Source organism: Hemicordylus capensis, chromosome 13, assembly GCF_027244095.1.
Source record: "Hemicordylus capensis ecotype Gifberg chromosome 13, rHemCap1.1.pri, whole genome shotgun sequence".
Classification (NCBI taxonomy): Eukaryota; Metazoa; Chordata; class Lepidosauria; order Squamata; family Cordylidae; genus Hemicordylus; species Hemicordylus capensis.
Genome location: NC_069669.1, coordinates 4,960,903 through 4,982,278, shown reverse-complemented (window position 1 = coordinate 4,982,278; position 21,376 = coordinate 4,960,903). Strand labels below are relative to the sequence as shown.

At 51.4% G+C, this 21,376-nt stretch overlaps 2 protein-coding genes across 2 annotated transcripts; one reads left to right on the top strand and one right to left on the bottom strand.

Moving 5' to 3' along the window:
- The first annotated feature begins 212 nt into the window (after positions 1-212).
- On the top strand, positions 213-10,568 carry DNASE1L2 (deoxyribonuclease 1 like 2). Its single transcript, XM_053276670.1, has 9 exons — positions 213-324; positions 4,089-4,185; positions 4,533-4,621; positions 5,863-5,946; positions 6,847-6,947; positions 7,626-7,738; positions 8,607-8,761; positions 9,393-9,489; positions 10,466-10,568. The coding sequence occupies exons 2-9, from the start codon at positions 4,099-4,101 to the stop codon at positions 10,517-10,519; spliced, it is 780 nt and encodes a 259-aa protein (XP_053132645.1). The 5' UTR covers positions 213-324; positions 4,089-4,098; the 3' UTR covers positions 10,520-10,568.
- Positions 10,569-11,812: 1,244 nt separating this feature from the next.
- Positions 11,813-19,671, bottom strand: ECI1 (enoyl-CoA delta isomerase 1). The gene is made up of 7 exons (XM_053277176.1): positions 19,265-19,671; positions 17,957-18,061; positions 16,469-16,596; positions 14,600-14,746; positions 13,680-13,801; positions 13,335-13,513; positions 11,813-12,191 (listed from the first exon to the last, which is right to left on the bottom strand). Exons 1-7 carry the CDS (start codon positions 19,317-19,319, stop codon positions 12,025-12,027), a joined length of 903 nt encoding a protein of 300 aa, XP_053133151.1. The 5' UTR covers positions 19,320-19,671; the 3' UTR covers positions 11,813-12,024.
- Positions 19,672-21,376: the final 1,705 nt, after the last annotated feature.

Sequence of the window (21,376 nt, the reverse complement as noted above, 5' to 3'; positions counted from 1 at the left end):
ACCAGCAGGACTGGCCGTCAGGCCTGATGGTGCAACTTGCCCACTTCTTCGCAAGCGGAGCTAGCTTGCAACATTGGTGTTAGAATGCATGTTCAGAAAATGCTGATTTATGTGCCTCCCCCCGCCCCCCAGGCACGTACTTCCTTCCCAGCAAATAAATCGCAGTCAGGTGCTGGGTGATACCGGGGCGGTGTTTCTTCTTTCCCACACTCTGGGGAAGTACCAAGGTTGAGGGAGAGTGCCTCCAGACCGTCTGGCGTGTCAGTGCCTGGAGAGACTCTGGAAGCACCGCACGCCGTCTCCGGATTGCCAGCGAAACGCACGGTAGGGGCCTGACTTTTTAAAAATGTTGCTTGGCTGGGTTCATCTGGAGAATCAGGCTTTTTCTCCCTTCCCCATAATAGTGGGACTCAGGGTGTCCCAGTGAAACGGAGTGGCAGGAGATTCCGGACAGACCAAATCAAGTCCTCCTTCGCACAATGCAGGGCTCCCTGCCACACGTTGTGGCAATGGTCACTGGCTTAGATGGCTTTAAAAAGGGGACTGGGATTCGGGAGGAGGAATTTCTGATGAAAGGCATCATCTCAGACTGCACAGGAGATGGCCATGGTCAACCCCTCCTGTATTCTACCAAGAAAATCACATGGCTCTGTGGTTGCCAGGAGTCGACACCGACTCGACGGCACCACCTTTCCTTCCCTATTAACCATGATTGCTCATTCAACCTCCATTGTCAGAAGCAGTCTACCTCTGAATACTGTTTGCTAGGGGGACAGCAGCAGAGGGGGCTGATGTCCTGCTTGCGTTTCTGATGTTCCTATTGTCTCCATGTCTGGTTTGTGGGCATCTGGTTGGAAACCGCTGAGAGAAGCAACCACTTACATAGGAACCTAGGTAGTTGCCTTCTACTGAGCCAGACCACTGGTCCATCTAGCTCAGTACTGTCTACACAGACTGGCAGCAGCTTCCCCATTGACAAGGTTACAGGCAGGGGTTTTTCACAGCCCTACCTGGAGATGCTGCCAGGGATTGAACCTGGGACCTTCTGCATGCAAGTAGATGCCCTTCCACTGAGCGATGGCCCCATCCCCTAAGAGGACTATCTGACAATGCTCACACATGTGGTCTCCCATCCATATGCAAACCAGGGTGGACCCTGCTTAGCAAAGGGGACTATTCATGCTTTCTAACACAAGACCAGCTCTCCTCCCATAGACTTCCTCTCACTTGTTAAAGGGACTGTGATGGGCAGCTGAGCCACGTGTCGTCCGTGCAGGGTGAAAGATCCGGCAGCTGTGCTTTTGAAAGACGGCATGCTAGGAAGGGCTGGTCCTGGCAGGCTGAGAAGATCTGGTGGGAAGTCGAGCCGTAGCCCAGGGCCTGGGTGTGGGCCCCTGGCTCTGGCTGCTGCTCAGGGAGGTGGGAACTCTTGCCAGCCTCACAGATATCAGTGTGTGGGCGCCCCACGGGAATGGCAGGGGGAGATTCCCAGGCCTGGAGGTGCTGATGAGGGAACATCATCCCCTCTACTGACTTTGCAAGGGTTGCAAAACCTCTCTCCAAACCTTGCCAAAAGAGGGCTGCTTCTGTGTCGATGTTCCCATCTGACTGCTCCAAGTAGAATCACCGGGGCGTGTTGGCATCCTGGATTCTGACACTGCTCTGCGAGGTTTCCCACATCCACTTGGTGATGGCAGCACCAATCACTCGCAACGCCATCACCGAGTGATGGCCACACGAATCACTCGCAACGCCATCACCGAGTGATGGCCACACGAATCACTCGCAACGCCATCACCGAGTGATGGCCACACGAATCACTCGCAACGCCATCACCGAGTGATGGCCACACGAATCACTCGCAACGCCATCACCGAGTGATGGCCACACGAATCACTCGCAACGCCATCGCCGAGTGATGGCCACACGAATCACTCGCAACGCCATCTCCGAGTGATGGCCACACGAATCACTCGCAACGCCATCACCGAGTGATGGCCACACCATCACTTGGTGATGACAGCACTAAGCAGTGACTTGCCTGCGTGAAGCGGTCGACAGTGGATGGAACATTCAGGCCGAACCTTTAGGTCCCTGAGATCACACAGTCCTTTGCAAGAGATGACGAGTTTCGTACATTCAGCTGTGAATCAGAGAGTGATGGGAGAAGGAGGCAGCTGTGCATCTGAATCAATCAAACAGCAGGAAGTGAGTGAGAGGAAGGAAGTAGCCTTGTTTCTTGTGGAACCAGCACTCCCTCCTGCTGCCCTCATAGGGTTACCAATAGTCCCTCATTAGAAGGGACGTCCCTTATTTCAGCCCCAAATTGCCTGTCCCTTATGGGTTGCCATTTGTCCCTTATTTTCAGCTAATGGGAAGAACTTATGGCTCAGATCAAACTAGTTATTTCCTCTGATGATGAAAGAATGAATGAGCTCCATCTCCTGTCCCTTCTCCCTCCCTACCAGAGTCATTCTGGTGGGCTGCATTCTTAGGGTTTTCAGCAGTCACCCACCTGAGCAGTGACAGAATCCAGGGCGCCAACACGCCCCCCGTGAGTCTTCTTGGAGCAGTCAGGTGGGGACGTTGACACACAGAAGCAGCCCTCATTGGGGAAGGTTTGGAGGGAGGTTTGGGGGACATCAACAAAAACACGAACAGCCATCAGTGATTGGCTGCCTTTGCATTAACCAGGTATCAGGATCACGAAAACCATGCAAGGGGTGACTGCTAGATAGTGCTCACGTGTGGAACCTCTTTGGACTGGCTAACAACGGCTCTCTTTCTAGAAAACAAAATGACATCAGACCCAGTTTGCCTAACCATGATTACATGAATAAGCACTGGGAAAGCAACTCAAGTTGCAATTTATGCCGTAGTTTAAGCTGACAGTGGTTAAAAACACATACAGCATTCAAGCTCCCAATGACACCTGCATACTCCCTGCCTCATGTCCCTGCTAAGTAACTGAGCAAAGAGGCACCTTTAAAAGTGGTGATTACAATACCATTACAATACCAGCGGGAGAGCAACTGGCCCTATCCATCCCCAGCACAACATCCCTCCAGTGGCTGTTGCTGGTGTGTACAGCAGCACTCAGGCTCCCAATTGCCCTCACACACTCCCTCCACCTTGTGTCTTCTGTTTGGGCAGTGGGATGTTGGCAGCCCTCATCTTGCCACCCAGGGAATCTTCCAGCCCTGCATAACTCAGTCATGTCTCGCGTCCATCTTGTCCCCGGATGCTGATCAACCTGCAGCTCGGTTCGTGGCTGCATCTCAAACAGGGCAGCATCACTCCCTGGCTCAGGGGTTCTCAAAGGGGTGGGGTTGGACTACAGCTTCCATCATCCCCAGCCATAATGGCCTTCTAGGGATGATGAGAACTCTGCCCCTGCTAGAAGCTATCCAATGCAAACGTCATTCAAGGTATTACTGGGCATCTTCTTGCCTCGGTTGTGAAGATGGAGCAGTCTATGAGTGCTGCTCCCTGCTTCCCAATTGGCTTCAGAGTTAAGCCAGTGCAGAGAGATGGTCGGTTTGTATAGCAGGTGTTCCTTCTGCATTGACTTATGGCTGCCACCTTTCTACCAGCTGGGCTCCTCTGCCTTAAATAGCAGCCTCCACACAGCAATTCAGCAGGTAAAGCCTTCCACCGTAACTTAATTTTGATGCTCGGAAGAACGGTGCCTGCTAATTTCATGATGTCAGGCTGCTATTAAAGGCACCAGGCAGAGCAGAAAAGGTGGCTGCCAGGTATTTAGTCAGCAGCATGAGAAACGCCAGTGAGCAGTGGGCCCTCTAAGGTGTGCGCATGTGCACGCATTCACCAGTTTTTAAAATGTCTGCTCAGTTCATTTTAGACCCCACTCAGATTGAACCAGGAAGGCCCCACTCTCAATGCACATGTGCACACACTGCCTTGATACTGCCACCCAGACCAAAACTCATTCCGCACACAGATGAAAAATATTAGAGGGAATACTGCCAGGGAGTGCCTCTTGTTCTTGCTGCGAAGCCACCCAGGTGCTTCACCCTCTCTTGGTCCAGCGGCTGTGGGCCACCCATCCATGTCTTCTCCTCACTTAGGTGAAGCACCATGCAGCTGCGAATCTGCGCATTCAACATTCAGAGCTTTGGAGACAGCAAGCTGTCTGACAAGGGAACCTCTGAAATTATTGTGAAGGTGAGCATTTCCAGTTTTACTCAGAAGTAGACCCCACTGCATTCAACGGGAGCTTGCTCATAAGTAGTGGAACCTCCCTATATGGAGGCAGTGTACCTGTGCACCAGTTGCTGGGGGGAGCCATAGCAGGAGAGGGGGACTTGCCTTCAAGCTCTGGTTGTGGACTCCCTTGGAGGCTGGACCAGATGGGCCAATACCATATGATCCAGGTACCAGATCGTCTTCATCATCATCATCATCATCATCATTATTATTATTATTATTAATTCGATTTCTATACCACTGTTCCAAAAATGGCTCAGAGGGGTTTACACAGAGAAATAATAAATAATGTGTGTTTGATCCAGATCCTGACCCAGTATGATATCGCCCTGGTGCAAGAGGTGCGGGATGTCGACCTCAGCGCGGTCACCGACTTGATGGAGCGGCTGAACAGGTAACACAAAGGTCTTTGCGGAGGAAATGGGGGGATGGAGAGGAAGTGTGGAGACCGGAACGTCAGAGCAGCCTATTTCTGCACAAGCAAAGGGTGCCGTGAGCTGGTAGGACTGGTTTTCTCCCTCGGAAGAGGAACCCCAGCAGGCAGCAAAGCTGTGCAAGACCATCCGGTTCTGCAGGCACGACGATGATGAAATGTTTGCAGCGGGCCAACCCCTTTCCAAGAAGCCACACAGTGTTTTCAGGAGCGCCCTCTTGGGCCCCCAGGTTGCTCCGTCCGCCAAGCCGGGCTGCATCTCCCTTCTGGGCAAGCCTGCCACTCCTGAACCGGCCCACTCTCTCCCCTTGGCTCTTCTCCTCCCACATATAATTGCCCGCCTCACCTTCTCTTGCCCAAGAGACCCATGAGCTGCCAGCTAACCCAAGGAATCCTCCACCCCTTTGCTGTTCTGCTCCTTTCTCCGTGGCTGGTGCCTCAGGCTGACTTCTGGGCTGTCTTGTGCTATTTCGCACATGCATGTACATGCTCATGAGCTAAGGAAATACCATGGCCAGGACCAGGGTGTCAGGGCAGCAGAGGGACTGGAAACCTGGATAGGCAGACTGGAGCACATGCCTTATGAGGCAAGGCTACAACGCCTGGGGCTTTTTAGTTGAGAAAAAAAGACGAAGGGGATACATGATAGAGGTCTATACAGTTATGTATGGTGTGGAGATAACATTTTCTCCCTCTCTCACAGCATCAGAATCAGGGGTCATCCCATGAAACCGATGGCCGGGAAATTTAAGACCAACAAAAGGAAACACTTTTTCATGTAGCATATAGTTAACCTATGGAATTCTCTGCCACATGATATGGTGATGGTCACCAACCTGGATGGCTTTAAAAGGGGCTTAGACAAATTTATGGAGGTCTGGTCGATTAGTGACTACTAGTCTTGATGTCTATAGGCCACCTCCAGCCTCAGAGGCAGGATGCTTATGAATAACAGTTGCAGGGGAGCAACAGCAGGAGAGAGGGCCTGCCTTCACCCCTTGCCTGACTGTGGGCTTCCAGTGGCATCTGCTGGGCCACTGTGCAAGACAAGATGCTGGACTAGATGGACCTCCTTGGGCCTGATCCAGCAGGGCTGTTCTCGTAACTGAAGATACAACCTGACTTCTCAGTTCAAGTGTGCCACAGCCCAGGATACAACCTGCTTTGTTCCTGACTGCTGCTCTCTTCTCTCTCCCTTGCAGTGCCTCCAAGCATCCATACGACTATGTGATCAGCAAGCCATTGGGTCGGGAGAACTACACGGAGATGTACCTCTTCATTTACAGGTACCAGGCCAAAGCAGTGCCTTAGGCTGTTCATGCTTTACTGTTGGGGTTTGTGGTTATTCAGCTAAGAAGCTCCCACTCCAGTTACAGAGTGCCGAGTTTAGTTGCTGCAGCTATTTCAGTAACATTGGAGATCACTGTAGAGTCTAAACCAAACCAGTTTATTAGTGAAATACATTCGGGATAGGAAAGACCAGTCCTATCTATCTGCTGCATAATGAATAGGTAGGGAAAGAGACGCCGAACCTCGTCCCAAGGGCAGTTACTTGTGGTAGCAAGCATGAATTGTCCCCTTTGCTAAGCAGGGTCCATTCTGGATTGCATTTGAATGGGAGACTCCATGTGTGAGCACTGTAAGATATTCCCTTTAGGGGATGGGGCTGCTCTGGGAAGAGCATCTAGGTTCCAAGTTCCCTCCCTGGCAGCATCTCCAAGATAGGGTTGGGAAAGGCTCCTCCCTGCAACCTCAGAGAAGACGCTGCCAGCCTGTGTACTGAGCTAGATGGATCAGTGGTCTGACTCGGTAGAAGGTGGCTTCCTATGTTACAAATACAATGAATATTTATATACCACTTTTCAACAAAAGTTCCCAAAGTGGTTTACATAGAAATAAATAACATGGCTCCCTGTCCCCAAAGGGTTCACAATAGAAAAAAGAAACATAAGATAGACACCAGCAACAGTACTGTGCGGGGTGGTAGTGGTGGGGGTGGGGGTTTGGCCCAGTTGCTCTCCCCCTGCTCAATAAAGAGATTCACCATTTTTAAAAGGTGCCTCTTTGCCTAGATAGTAGGGGTTTTGTTCCCACCTTTTGATGCAAAACTCTGCCCCTGGGCTCTGGCGGCTTCTCCTGAAAGAAAGCACCTTTGCTGATCTCTGCTCCCCTGGGTTTCTTTGAAGGACAAAGAGCGTCTCTGTAGAGGACCAATACCAGTACCCAAATGACAAGAATGCCTTCAGCAGGCCACCTTTCATTGTGAAGTTCTCTCTTTCTGACTCAGGTAAGCAAAACAGAAGGTAGGATTTCCGCCCCATCACTCACCACCCAAACGCCATGCAGTGCCAAGTCTGTGGCCTGCGGAAGATGCAAGAGGGCAGAGCTAGAACTGAAACTCAGAGGGGCAAGTGTGGGCTCTGGAATGGGTGACCCAGAGTCAACATGGGAAGTCCAAGGTGGTGCAAAGGCAGCAAGCCAACAGGATCCCGGGTGGAGATATCTGGTCCTCTACCAACGACTTCCATTAAACGATCTTATTTATTATTTATTTATTTAGCACATTTTAATACCGCCCTAACCCAAGGTCTCAGGGCGGTTCACAACAAACAACAATCTTGATCTGAGTGTGCTTTTCTGTTCAGAGAAGTAGCATTCTGGCACCAGGCTCTGGAAGGGAAGGGCTGGGGCCACTCCATGGTCTAATGTGGCCAGCGTGGTGTAGTGGTTAGAGTGTTTGACTAGGACCGGGGAGACCCAAGTTCAAATCCCCGTTCAGCCATGAGACTTGCTGGGTGACTCTGGGCCAGTCACTTCTCTCTCAGCCTAACCTACTTCACAGGGTTGTTGTGAGGAGAAACTCAAGTATGTAGTACACTGCTCTGGGCTCCTTGGAGGAAGAGCGGGATATAAATATAAAAATAAATAAACAAAATTAAATAAACAAACTGTGGTTCTTTCACAGAGGACGAAGAGCTGATCCTGGTGCCCCTTCACACACCTCCAGATGAGGCCGTGGCAGAGATAGATGCCCTCTATGACGTCTACTTGCATATCAAGAAGAAGTGGGGGACTGACGTAAGCAGCGAGGCTCGTGGTGGGTAGGTGGGAGACAGTTTGTGATACCCACCTGGCCAGATCTGCCACGGTCAACCTTGCACTCTGCACTCATTAAGCCGGACTCATTGGCTCCACATTTAAAATCCAAAGTGGAGAAGGATCCACCTTGTATCCACAAAGGCACACAAAAGGGCGGTGGGGAAACAAGGGCTGGTCCCCAATTAAAGAAATCTAGTTAATTAACCAATTCAGCCTCATATGATTCATAAATGGAATTAGGAAATTAGGGCTGAAGCAAGAAGCACACGTTATTTGTTTCTGGAAGATGCATCATGCATGGAAGATGTATCCTTGCAGGAGATGTAACTTTGGAAGAGGCCTTCCCTCTTAGAAGAGGTATTTTGTCCTGTGTCAGAGAAAAGGGGTAGGCCTCGTTATAAGACAATGCTCACCTGCTGCAGTTTTTATAAGCACTTTTATAAGCACTTTTATAAGCACAAAAATGACATTTAAGCGGATTGACCTTTTTAGTTATTACAAAACTTTAAATTGGTGAATCTGATGAATCAATTAGATGCTTTGACCTTAAAATAAAAAAATAAAAAATCCCCACTTAAAAAAACCCCTAGCCTCTGATGACCCTGATTGGAAGGGTAAGAGGGAGTAAAAAGTACCCAATAAATTGTATGTACCCTGCCCAAAATTGCATCATCCCATTAGCATCTGCCTGCCCTGGAGGGGAGAGGATGCGGATGCACCATGGCCTGATCCAGGCAGGTGCTTTGCCATTGTTCCTGGATCCTCAAGGCCATTGGCGACCACCAGTGGCTGCAGACAAGGACCTGCCACTTGTACCCTCTCATTGGTGGTCTTTTTCTCTTGGAAGAACATGATGTTCCTGGGAGACTTCAATGCTGCCTGCAAGTACGTCAGCAGTAGCGACTGGGACTCCATCCGCCTGCGCAGCAAAAAGGCGTTTAAGTGGCTCATCGCGGATACCGTAGACACTACCGTGGGCAAGTCTGATTGCGCCTATGACAGGTGAGGGGGGCAGTGGTCTTCTGCTGCAGAGCCATGGGATGGTGGCTCACCTGCTGGGGACCACCACATACCCAAGCAAAAAAGCTGATTTATACCACTCCTATGAATATTTATATGAGCCACCTAATGGCACAGCGGGGAAACGACGCGACTAGCAAGCCAGAGGTCCTGGCTGGATCAGGCCCAAAGCCCATCTAGTCCAGCATCCTGTTTCATACAGTGGCCCACCAAATGCCGCTGGAAGCCTACAGGCAAGAGTTGAGGGCATGCCCAACCCTACCTGGAGATGCTGCCAAGGATGGCACCTGGGAACTTCTGCATGCATAGCAGGGCCTCTGCTACTGAGCTACAGCCCCATCCCCTAAAGGAGAATATCTTACAGTGCTCACACACATAGCCTCCCATTCAAATGCCAACCAGGGCAAACCCAGCTTAGAAAAGGGGCGATTCATGCTTGCGACCACAAGGCCAGCACTCCTCCCCAACTATGCCCCCCAGCAACTTGGACCACTGCGGGGGTCTCCCTCGCTTATCACTAGCACTGCTTGCAAAGGGTGAGGTTTCAGTGCCTCCTAAGCCAGGGATCTCGACTCCAGCAGATCTGCTCCAGCAGTCTCCTTTTGCCCTGCAGGATCGTTGTGAGCGGCTCCAAGCTGAAGAAGTGGGTCGAGCCCAACTCGGCCAAAGTGTTTGACTTCCTGAAGGCTTTCAAGCTCAGCCTAGAAGAGGTGAGTCACTCCCACCCAGGGCAAAATTCATTATCTTCAGCCATCGGGTGGGCTGTTTAGCTCAATGTGCATAAACACACTAATTTAAATCATAGAAACAAAGGAAGCGTCTACCGAGTCTGACCCTTGGTCCATCTTGCTCAGCATTGTCCAGCCAGACTGGCAGCAGCTTCTCCAAGGTTGCAGGCAGGAGTCTCTCTCAGCCCTGTATGCTTTTTCAATAAAAAAAATCTTGTCCTATAAAAAAAAATAATAATCTTGTCCTATCTTGGAGATGCTGACAGGGAGGGAACTTGGAACCTTCTGCTCTTCCCAGAGCGGCTCCATCCCCTAAAGGGGAATATCTTCCAGTGCTCACACTTCTAGTCTCCCATTCAAATGCAACCAGGGTGGACCCTGCTTAGCTATCACTCCTATCTTAAAAGATCTACACTGGCTGCCGATAAGTTTCCAGGCAAAGTACAACGTTTGGGTTATAACTTATAAACCCCTAAACAGGTTAGGCCCTGGGTATTTAAGAGAACGTCTTCTTTGCTATGAACCACACCGCCCACTGAGATCATCTGGAGAGGTCCATCTGCAGTTGCCACCGGCTGGTCTGGTGGCTACTCAGGGACGGGCCTCCTCCATTGCTGCCCCAGGCTTTGGAACACACTTCCTGCTGAAATAAGAGCCTTCCCATCTCTTACAACTTTTTAAAAGGCAGTCAAGACGCATTTGTTCACTCAGGCTTTTAATTAGATACTGATTTAACTGTGTTTTAATAGTTTTAAACTTTTTAAATTTTAATTGTTGAAAGGTGTCATTTTTTTAAATTGGTTGGTTTTTATTGTTTTGTAAACCGCCCAGAGAACTGGTGTTTGGGGCAGTATAAAAAGATGTTAAATAAATAAATAATAAAAGGAGGGGACCAGTCCTGCTTGCTCCCACAGCCTCCTCCCGGTGCGCTGAGCTTTCTGCTTCTCTTTCCTTGCAGGCCCTGGCGGTCAGCGACCATTACCCCGTGGAGGTGAGCCTGAAGTCCCACTGATGCTCCTTCCTACCTCGCAGCCCAGCACCGTCACCGGCATGGTTCGGGGTGGGGTGGGGGGATGCCTGCAGGGACTTCTTGCTACAGCAGCTGCTGCTGCTGCCGCCCCTTCTCTGCACATGTTCACCTTGCCACCCCATTCTTTTTGGCACGTGTGAAGCTGCTTGATACTGAGTCAGGCCCTTGGGAGCAGGGGTGGCCCACTTGAAGCTCTCCAGTGGCTGTTGGACTACAACTCCCAACACCCCCTGCCACAAGTGTGGCAGGGGATGATTGGAGTTGTAGCCCAACAGCTGGAGCGTCTCAGGCAGGCCACCCCCCCCCCGATATTATAGAAGTATTGCACCTCTAGGCATTGCAGCCGGGGATGATGGGTGTTGTAGTTCAACGACTGCTGGAGAGCCTCAGGTGTCTAGAACAAAAGTTTGACTCTGTATCCTCCTTTTCCATCATTAGCTACCTAATTATTTTATCTTGAGATGCTGGGGACTGAACCAACAAACATCTTCAACCAAAGCTTAGGAACATAGGAAGCTGCCTTATACCGAGTCTGACCCTCGGTCCATCTAGTTCAGTATTGTCAACACTGACTGGCAGCAGCTCTCCAAGGTTTCAGGCAAGGGTCTTTCCGTGTGCTACCTGGGGATGCTGCCCGAGAGAGAACCTAGGACCTTCTGCATGTGAAGCAGATGTTCTGTCAGCCCCATCCCCAAAGGTGGAATATCTCTCAGCGCTCACCCATCCAAATGCAAACCAAGGCAGACCCTGCTTAGCAAAGGGGAGAATTCGTGCTCACTACCACAAGACTAGTCTGTGTGCAGCCACTGAACTATGGCATCCTGTGTGGCGCTGATGTTCCCACCATGGTTCTGGCCCACCCACTGTAGCCCACTGATCGACTGTGCCCTCCCTGAGTTGGAGGGCAGCAAAAGGTAATCTAGGGAGCTTGGTGTGCTATAGTAATTAGGATGTCAGGCTACGTGCGGGGAGATCCGAGTTCAGATCCACCTTCAGCCATGAAGTTCACTGGAGACCCGGGTTCCCTCTAACAGGGATTCCCGGATGCTGTGAATCCCTAAGCAAACGCCATTGCAGCTGGGGATTCTGGGAGTCGTAGTCCACAACATCTGGGAACCCCTGTTAAGAGGGAACACTGCATGAATTATTTAGGCTCTCCGTCTAACCTACCTTACTGGGTTGTCGTGAGAATGAAAGGCCTTTTTAACATTGTAGTGCCCCTACACGGAAACAGAGCTTGCATCAGATGCTGCCAGAAAGAGACAGACCACAATCTCCATTCCAAACAGATTTATTGGCAGTTCACACTGGGCAAGGCAACTAATTCTTATCCAGGGAAAGAAACTCCCGCACGGCACGGAGTGGCCCAGCCTGCCACCCATCCTCCCCTTCTCCCTGGCACGTTAAGCGGCCCGATCCAGACCAAGAGCAGCAGGGCTGGGCTGCCAGGCAGCTCGTCGAGGGCACGAGGCCGAGGGGCCAGCCGGTCAGCCTTTCTTCCCCTTGAGCATCTCCAGGTACACCTGGAGGGACTTCTGGATAGAGTCTCTGGAGATGAAGCTGACGAAGTTCTGGATGTCGGCCTCGCGGTGCGTCAGCAGGCGGTCCACGGTCGGCTTCCGCATGGCAGATTTCGTAATCAGGCGGGCATGGTCTGGGCAGCAAGGAGAGGCAGCGGGTTGGATCCTGACACTGGCCAGCCCTAGCGGGATTCGCTGGAGGCTTGCCTTTGAGCAGGATGAGGGCTGGGAGGAGGCCTCACCTCCCGGACTCCCCCAAGGAGCTGGTTCCGTTGGCAAGTCTGCTGGCAATGGCCATCGCACCCTCTGTACCCCTCTTAGGAACAAAGGAAGCTGCCATATACTGAGTCAGACCCTTGGTCCATCTAGCTCAGTATTGTCTGCCCAGACTGGCAGCAGCTTCTCCAAGGTTGCAGGCAGGAATCTCAGTCTCAGCCCTATCTTGGAGATGCTGCCAGGGAGGGAACTGGGAACCTTCTGCTCTTCCCGGAGTGGACCCATCCCCTAAGGGGAATATCTTACAGTGCTCATACATGTAGTCTCCCATCCAAATGCAAACCAGGGCTGACCCTGCTTAGCAAAGGAGACAATTTGTGCTTGCTACCACCAGACTAGCTCTCCTTCCATAGGCTGGCAACTGGCTGAGCAATTGGAGGGGCACAATTGCCAGCCTGAGATCCTAACTACTACACCACACCAGCTGAGCAACTGCCATCCTCCCCTTAGCTGGCCATTAGGGGGCCAGGGGCCATCCCCCCCAAGGGTGGGATTTGGCCCAGCGGCCTCCAGCTGCTGACCCCTAATTTAGCCTATCAGTAAAACCTTGGAAGCGTCCGTTCCAAGTAAAGCTTTTATGCTTGTTTTACAATTTTTATCAGATTTGTTTTATATTTTTAGCTTCGCATTTTAATTGTGTCTTTTTTACAATCTTGTTTTTACCTTTTGCTGTAAACCTTGGGATTGTTTTAATGAAAGGCAGTATATAAATTTAATCAATCAATCAATCAATCAATCTCTCAGGATGAGACTGTTAATGTCAGCAAGACGAGGTGCCCAGGAGAGCATCCTCTCTCCTGCTCTAGAGACATTGAAGCCACCCAGACGAGACCCCCGGCCCCACCTGGCTGTGCAGGGGCCTGGAAGTAGGTGCACATGCGCACATGTGTGCACCTTAGAGGGAGCTGTGGCCCCAACCCCACATAACAGGACACGTGGCCTTATCACGGCGGTGCAGAGAGACTGGTGGGGTCTCTCCTTCCTTCCCTCCCTCCTCTCACCTGGAATAGCCAGCCACTGGGTCATCGCCGCCGCGGCCACGTCCTGGACCTTCTCTTCCGGCACTAACTGGTCCACAATGCCAATGCTGAGGGCCTGTGGCGCAGGATAGAGGAGCCCCATTTGGAGGGCTTGCTCCGTGGCCCGGTGGCCAATCGTGTTGATCATCGTGTCTTTGAACCTGGCAAGGAGAGAGAGAGAGAGAGAGCCACTCGGGCATCGAGGACAGACGAGCCAAGGACCTAAGCCGTGCTTGCGCCTTGCCTGGCCGGGCTCACTGAAGCCCCAGAGAAGCCACCACCCATGGCAAACAACGTCCCCCGCCCGCCCGCTCCTCCACCGCATACCAGAAAGGGGCAACAATGCCCAGCCGTGTCTCGTTCAGCCCGATGCCGTATTTGGGATTCTCAGCCATGATCCTGTAGTCACAGGACACGGCCATCAGGCATCCACCCGCTGGGCTGGAACCCTGGAAGGGAGAAGAGCACACACGGGGCTGCTTCACACAACCGTTCAAAATCTAGATTTGATGTAGGTCGCCAAAGTAAGTGGGGCTGTGTGAACGCATGCCAAGGCGTGCATCTCCGATTCATCTTGGGCTTGAAACCACCTTGGCGCGGGTTCACACAACTACATTAGTATCGGCAACCCACATTAAACTTAGATTTGAGTTACTGTGCGAACGAGGCCAAGGTTTAGTTTGCTCCCCAACGGTGCCTCTGGGTCCCTGAGCCCCGAGACCCTTCTGTAACTAAGCCTAGGTTTGTGTACATGAAATAATCACCTATTTCCCTCCTGCCCCTTGTATATCCCTGTCTCTCCTTCCCTCTGTCTTCCTCCTCTGTCTTCCTTGTGTTTCTTTCTACATTGTGAGCTCTTGGGACCTGCCCACTCATCTGTGCAAAGGGCCATGTACATGGGTGGCCCTATATAAACAACAACAATCAATAAAGTAATATTTTGCCATTTAAAATTCAAATGTCTTTGGGATTCTCGTTCAGGGGTTCCCAACCTGTGGTCCTCCAGATATTGCTGAACGACAACTCCCATCGCCTCCAGCCGTGATTAAACTGTAGCGGGGGATGATGGGAGTTGTAGTTCGGCAACACCTGGAAGACCAGTTTGGGAAGCTCTGGTTCAAAATGTAATGTGTGGTTTGGCACAGATGCACAGCGAGCGTGCCAGCCCCAAGTGCCGGGTGAAGCCCTCCTTCCCCTGATGTCACAGAGCGCAAAAGGCAAGAGGGGAAGGGATCTGTGGGACTTGCATTGATGGCTGCAATGGTCACCAGCCTGGACATGTACAGCTTCAGCCACATCTCTTGCACTGCCCTCCAGAACTCGGCGTAATGCTCCTCGCTCTTGCCACACATCTCAGTGATGTCCAGCCCTGCTGAGAAGATTTTCGGGGTAGCCTGGGGAGAAGGGAAACAGAAATACGGTGAGAGGCAGCCGTTCCCTCCTGTGTGGCTTGCAGTGGAAAGACCTGCAGGCCACTCGGTGGTCAGCACCATTCCCAAGAGCACCATATCCTTTAGGGCGGGGTTCTCAAACCTGGGTCCCCTGTAGTGTCCCCTCTAACAGGGGTTCCCAGAGGTTGTTGACTACAACCCCCACAACCCCCAAGCAAAAGCCATTGCAGCTGGGGATTCTGGGAGTTGTAGTCAACAGCATCTGGGAATCCCTGTTAAGAGGGAACACTGGTCCCTAGATATGTTTGGACTACAGCTCTCATCAACTCAGGATGCCTCTGAATACCAGTTGCAGGGGAGTAACAGCAGGAGAGAGGGCATGCCCTCAACTCCTGCCTAGTGGCGTCCAGCTGCATCTGGTGGACCACTGTGTGAGGCAGGATGCTGGACTGAATGGGCCTTGGGCTTGAGCCAGCAGGGCTGTTCTTATCACCCCCTTTGGCCGTTGTGGCTGGGATTGATGGGGGCTGCAGTCCAAAAACACCTGGGGCCCCCAGCAGTATTCTCTCTAATTTTTTTCATCTATGCATGGAATGAATTTTGTTCTGGGTGGCCGTATCCAGGGCAGTGCAGAGTGGGGCCTTCCTGAGTCAACCTGAGTGGGATCTGAAACCAACTGATCCGACATCAAAAAGCTTGTGTGCGTGCACACGTGTGTACGCCTTAGAGGGAACACTGGACCCCAGTGTGAGAACCCCTGCTTTAGGACACTCAATCTAATGTAACCCCAAGCAAGGCGGCTTCTGCCAGAAAGGCTAGGAGGCTATTCACACACACATGCAAAACCGGGCTAAGAGTGCCCAGCCCGGTTTTGCATGCACGTGTAAACTGCTAGGATCAGGCTGATCCCGGCAGCAACATGGCGGCAAACCCGCCTAAGTAGCCACCCTGTAAAACAAGGTTAAGGGAGCGAGTGTTCCCTTAACCCTGTTTTCTTTTTTTTAACCGTCTGGCAGCCAGAGCTGCCAGACTGCAGGAAGCCCAGATTGGGGAGCCTCATGATGCTCCATGCACTCGTGCGGAGCATCATGGGATATCTGGAGGCTGGGATGACACATCCTGGCCCTCTCCTCTGCCTGGACGTGTGGGGAATCGTCTGGGCACTGGAGGAGCAGTCGTTTGCAGGGAGGGTAAATCTAACGTTCCCTTCCCCATAGCCTGCTCTGGAGCCCTTCCCACTGCTTGTGAGAAGAAGCTCTAGAAGTAAGCATCACGAACCACATTTCTCTCCATGACAATTGGTCATCAGGGGTTATGGAACCTTCCTGTCCAGAGGCCTTTGAATATCCGTCTTAAAGAGAAACTAAGAATGACATTGCAGCGGCTTAGCTGACTGACCACAGTCTCAGTTTGCCCATAAGTAAGCTGCTTCTGACATCTTAGACTGCACTCCTCCAGGTCTTTGGGCAGGAATGGTTCCTCCTGTTGTTCAGGCAGGCTGTCTGTGTGCCCGTTTCCAGATGGGAAACTGAAGGCAAAGGGGCACAACTTGCTCAAAGCTGCATAGCGAGTCCAGGACAAAGCTTCTCCTTGTGATGGACTCCACCATCCTGGCTTCACTTCTTGGTGTGTGTGGAAAAGGAATACCGCTGTTCTGCTTGCTCCCTGCTGCCCCAAGCCAGCCCCGAAAGCCCAAATGGGTCTTTTGCCACACGTCACCCATACCGAGGTCAGTATGAGTCCTCGGTAGGCCCGGTCATTCTCCAGTTTCTCAAGGCTTATTGAAAACTCAGTCAGGAACTCCAAGGTTTGGCTGTTCACAGGAGGACTCTTCATTTTCATCACTGCAACTCCTAAACAGGCAAACACAAGGAACAGGAGTCACTCCCAGAAAGGAACGGACAAGAGAGACTACCGTTTGCAAAATAACTACCCCAGCTGCATAACTCTTTCATGCTGCAATTCCCCCCTGCCATCTTATGTCCTGACCTCAGATACATTCATGAAGGACGTATCCATCCATGGGTATTCGCCAGGCCAGTTCAAGGGAACTTCCACATTCAGAATCAGTCTACATTTGTGTACCAGATGTTGGGAGCCAACAACAAGGGAAAGATTTTACATTCATATGTCACTTGTTAGCCTTCCAGAGGCGCCTAGCTGCCTATTACTGGAGAAAATATTCAGGACCAGGTGCAGCTTTGTCTGATTCCCAAAAAGTTCTTTGTATATTCTTAAGCTTCTTCTACGGGGCTGTTACATCACAGCAGCAGAATCCATTTCCACAGCAGGGTTTTGGATTCAGGACAGGTCTAAGCCATTTTGTGGTGTGATTTACTAATACCAGGGTTCCCAACGTTGGGTCCCCAGATACTGTTGGACTACAATTCCCATCATCCCCAGCCACAGTGGCCTGACAGTACCACTGAATGGGTATGTGCAAAATGCAGGAATTTGATGTGGTTCATTTTTATTTTAACGTATGTTTTAAGAGGCCTGCTGGCGAATCAACAATGAACTGTGCATGCAATTCAGTAGTCAGCTACACCCCAGAACTTCCCCATGGCAGTGTAAGAAATTCTGGGGTGAATCTCACAGCCTGTAAAAATAATACTGGAGCCCCAATTAACTCCATGGTTCACTCACACCTTCAAGCTTGTTTGGATTTTTCACTGCTACACACAAACACACACACACACAGAGCACACTTTTTTTTAAAAGAACTATGTACTGAAAGACAATTTCTATTTTCTTTTGCAAGAAAACCAAGGTCCAAAAAGCAAAGTGTGGTAGAAAGGATAGGAACATAGGAAGCTGCCGTATACTGAGTCAGACCATAGGTCCATCTAGCTCAGTATTGTCTACCCAAACTGGCAACAGCTTTTCTAAGGTTGCAGGCAATAATCTCTCTTAGCCCGATCTTGAAGATGCTGCCAGGGAGGGAACTTGGAAGCTTCTGCTCTTCCCAGAGCGGCTCCATCCCCTGAAGGGAATATCTTACAATGCTCACACTTCAAGTCTCCCATTTATATGCAACCAAGATAGATCCTGCTTAGCTAAGGGGACAAGTCATGCTTTCTACCTCAAGACCAGCTCTCCTCTCTAAAGGATGCAGTGTCAGTCACAGGGGAAATTTAAGCAAGATAGAGAAAGAACCATCAAAGGATAAGACATCCCAAACAAAAGCGGGGCTTAAGCCCCACCAGAAGTTACCTGTGTTTTCATCCAGCTCCACGAGGATCTTGTTGTTGCTGAACAGTCTCCTTTGGGCAGGGGGGTCCCAGAGTCTCTGGATAGCAGCTCGCCCATGGAAAGCACCTACAAGAAAACTCCGCTTATCATTTCTGGCCCTGATCATGACCCCGCCACTAAAAGAGATCCAGTTGGCAGGGACTAAAGACAGGACCTTTTCGGTTGTGGCCCCCCAGCTTTAGAACGCCCTCCCCAAGGAGCTTCGCCATGCTCCCTCCCTTTTAAAAAACAATCCCAAACACATGTTTTTAAAGAGGCTTTTTAATGCTCCATCTTTGGTTAGCTCTTGTAGGTTCTTTACTGCTGCTGCTACTACTAATACTCCCACTATGGATATTTATATACCACTCTTCAACCACAGTTCTCAAAGCAGTTTACAGAGAAAAATAAAGTTTTTATCATTCTTAGCTTTTTAAATAACTTTTAATTTGGAACTCATAAAACAGCAACGGTAATTCTGATTGTGGTTCTTAGCCTGGACTTTTAACTTTTGTTTAGCTTAATTTGGTTATTTTTTAAAAAGTTTCATTTTACATTGTATCTGTTTTGTTGTTGTGAGCTGCCCCGAGCAGTAGTGTAAATAAACAAACCTCAAAGTTCCTAAACACACAATTGCGGTGTGCAGCTCCGAGCCTGCAGCAGCGGCTGGAATGACCCTAACTCTACAGTTTGGGAGCAAGGTTCCTTAAGGGCTGCTTGCCCTTATATGTACCTGCCAAAATGTAGCGAGGTCGATCTAGTTTAGAACTGTCTACTCTGACTGGCAGCAGTTCTCTGGAGTTTTGGATGGATCTCTCCCAGACCTGTCTGGAGATGCTGCCGGGGTCTAACTGAGGGCCAGCTGCATGCAAAGCAGGTGCTCCTCTGTCACTGAACTATGCCCTAAACGCCAGAGAGCGGCTACTGTTTAGAAATCCATCGAGTAGGTCGCAGTCGCGCTTCATGGAAACAAGTCGCCCGCGCTTGGGATCTTCCTGGCCTGTCTGACGAAGGTGCCCCTGAGGACGTGCAGAGCGCGCTCTCCCCCCCCCCCCGTTTGGGCTTGGCCACTGCCTGCCTTGCAAGAAGGCTCGAGCCCAGGCGATGGGCTCCCCTTCCAAGGTGGAGGGGTGAGAGGGGCGGGCCGTGGCGACCCAGTGGGGCGGAGAAGCCTGCCCCGCAGCAGCAAAGAGGGGCGCCTGGCATGGCCTTCCGCATGCATCTGGCCAAAGGGGGGCTCGACGCCCCGACGGCGCGGACAGGAGTCCGGGCACGGCAGCCGCAGCTTACCTGAGCCCCGCAGAAGCCGCCAGGCCCGGGACGCAGTTGCTGCTGCAGCCGCCATCTTCCGCCAGTGGAGGAGGCAGGGGAAGGGCTGGCTTAGACGGGACGGGCGCAGCTGAGATCCGCCCCTCCGCTGCGTCTCTGCCCCCCACCGCCCCAGCTCCTCCCTCCGGGCCACCACCCACCGGGGGAGGACAAATCCAGCGATCGACCCTCGTGCAGAGCGCCCCCGGTTCTGTAGGGAGGGCCAACTTCGTCCCACCACCCGTCAGGGGTCTAGACGAGAAGAAGCAGCGCTCTGTGCTGCCCGGAGCATTGATTTGCCCTGACGGCCAGCAGCCACGAAGGAGGTCGCTTTCGAGGAAGCCGCTTTAGGATGGCAGCCTGGAAGCGCGCTCCTGGAATCCCAACTCGCTGAACCTGGGGACTAGACGTCCTGCTTCAGCTTGGATTTCCAGGCGCGTGCATGTGGCAAACACCGCGCAACCCTCTGCGAGCTTACTCGGGAGTCAGTCGCCCTGCGTGCCACGGAGTTAAATCGGTCACCAAGGCCACTAAGCTAATCCCCAGGACAGTAAACCCCCAGCGGCTGTTGCTGGTGTCTATCTGGTGCTTCTTTCTTTTTTTTTAAGATTGTGAGCCCTTTGGGAACAAGGAGTCATTTTATTTATATCTATGTCAACCGCTTTGGGAACTTGTGTTGAAAAGCGGTATATAAATATCCGCCGTCTTCCTCTGCTAACTGCAATTTTTCGGTGAAGGCTGCTGCTGGCCCGAGCAAGCGGATCATGCCCTCTGCTCCTTCCCAGACCCAGTTCCAAAGTTCTGCCCATGCAGCCAGCTGCGCCTTCTCTGTAGTGGTTAATGATTACAAGCAAGAGCAGCGCCCTTGCTGCAAATACACACAGCCCTCCACCTGTTTCCTCATATTTGTGCCCCGCTGGGTTCAACGGGCAATACGGGTCTTTAGCCTAGCAGCATCAGATACAAGCTTCCTCTCGAGAAACATGGACAGGATTCTGCTAACAGGGCAAAAGGCCTTCCCTTTAAGGAACAACAGGGGCCCAGCAATGGGGAGGGTGAATTAATTGTCCTGGGAGGCACCTTGAACGTTGCACCCCCCTCCCTGCCGATACTGCCCACTCTGTCCTCCATGAGGACTAGCCTCAATTCTAGTCAGGGGTGTAACTATAATAGGGAAAGGGGAGACAGTTGTCTGGGGGCCCGCTGCCTTGGGCCCCCCGCCAAAGGCAAGTCACATGACTGACTCCCCTAGCCGTTACCTGCCCGGGCTTCCTTCAGTTGTACTCATCCTCTGAAACTGATGTGAGTGTTAAGAACTGGAGCTACCAGAACAGCAGGTCTTTCTCGAGGACCATTCAGTGACTTGCATCATCCACAATGTACAAAATGTCTCTGGGCCCACTACAACCTTGCTATGCTCCTGATTCCAGTCACACAATTAGCTTCATGGCATCTGGGCTCATGGCCCCAGGATCAGTGCAGAGGTCGTAGGCAAGGGCCTGTGCATGTTTATTTGCGAGTAATCCCCCCGCCCCAATCCTGCTATGCTGCCTCATTGTGGCGGTGGGGGTGGGTGGGGAGGTGTTCCTGGGAGGGAGGTATATTCCCAGTAGGGTCACCCAAAATGCAAAGGTCATCCCAGCTGCCCAGCTAAAGCCAGGAGGCACCTATATTGGGCAGCAGCGATTTAGGAAAATGCTGGAGGCAGACGATCACTTCAGTGACAACGGCAAAGGTATCAGAAATCAGCTTTTATTTCGATCAATGACCAGAACAAAAGAGAGAGAGAGAGAGAGAGAGAGAAAGACATCATAAAATGGCAATGATTTCTGACAAAGGTATCATTTCATACAGAGAAGGCCATGGTCAGCCACTGCTGTATTTTACCAAGAAAACCACATGGGTAGGCAAAAGGGAATGATTGTCGATGTAGTGCCAGATGTTGGGCCCCTCAGGTTGGATGGTATTCAACATGATGCTGAGGATCTCTCAGAGTGCCGATGGTGTTTATGATGTGGCTAGACTAATAAAGCCTTTTAGACGTTTTAGAGAACGACTTATAAGTTTCTGTCAAGCCAACTCTCTCTCCATTGC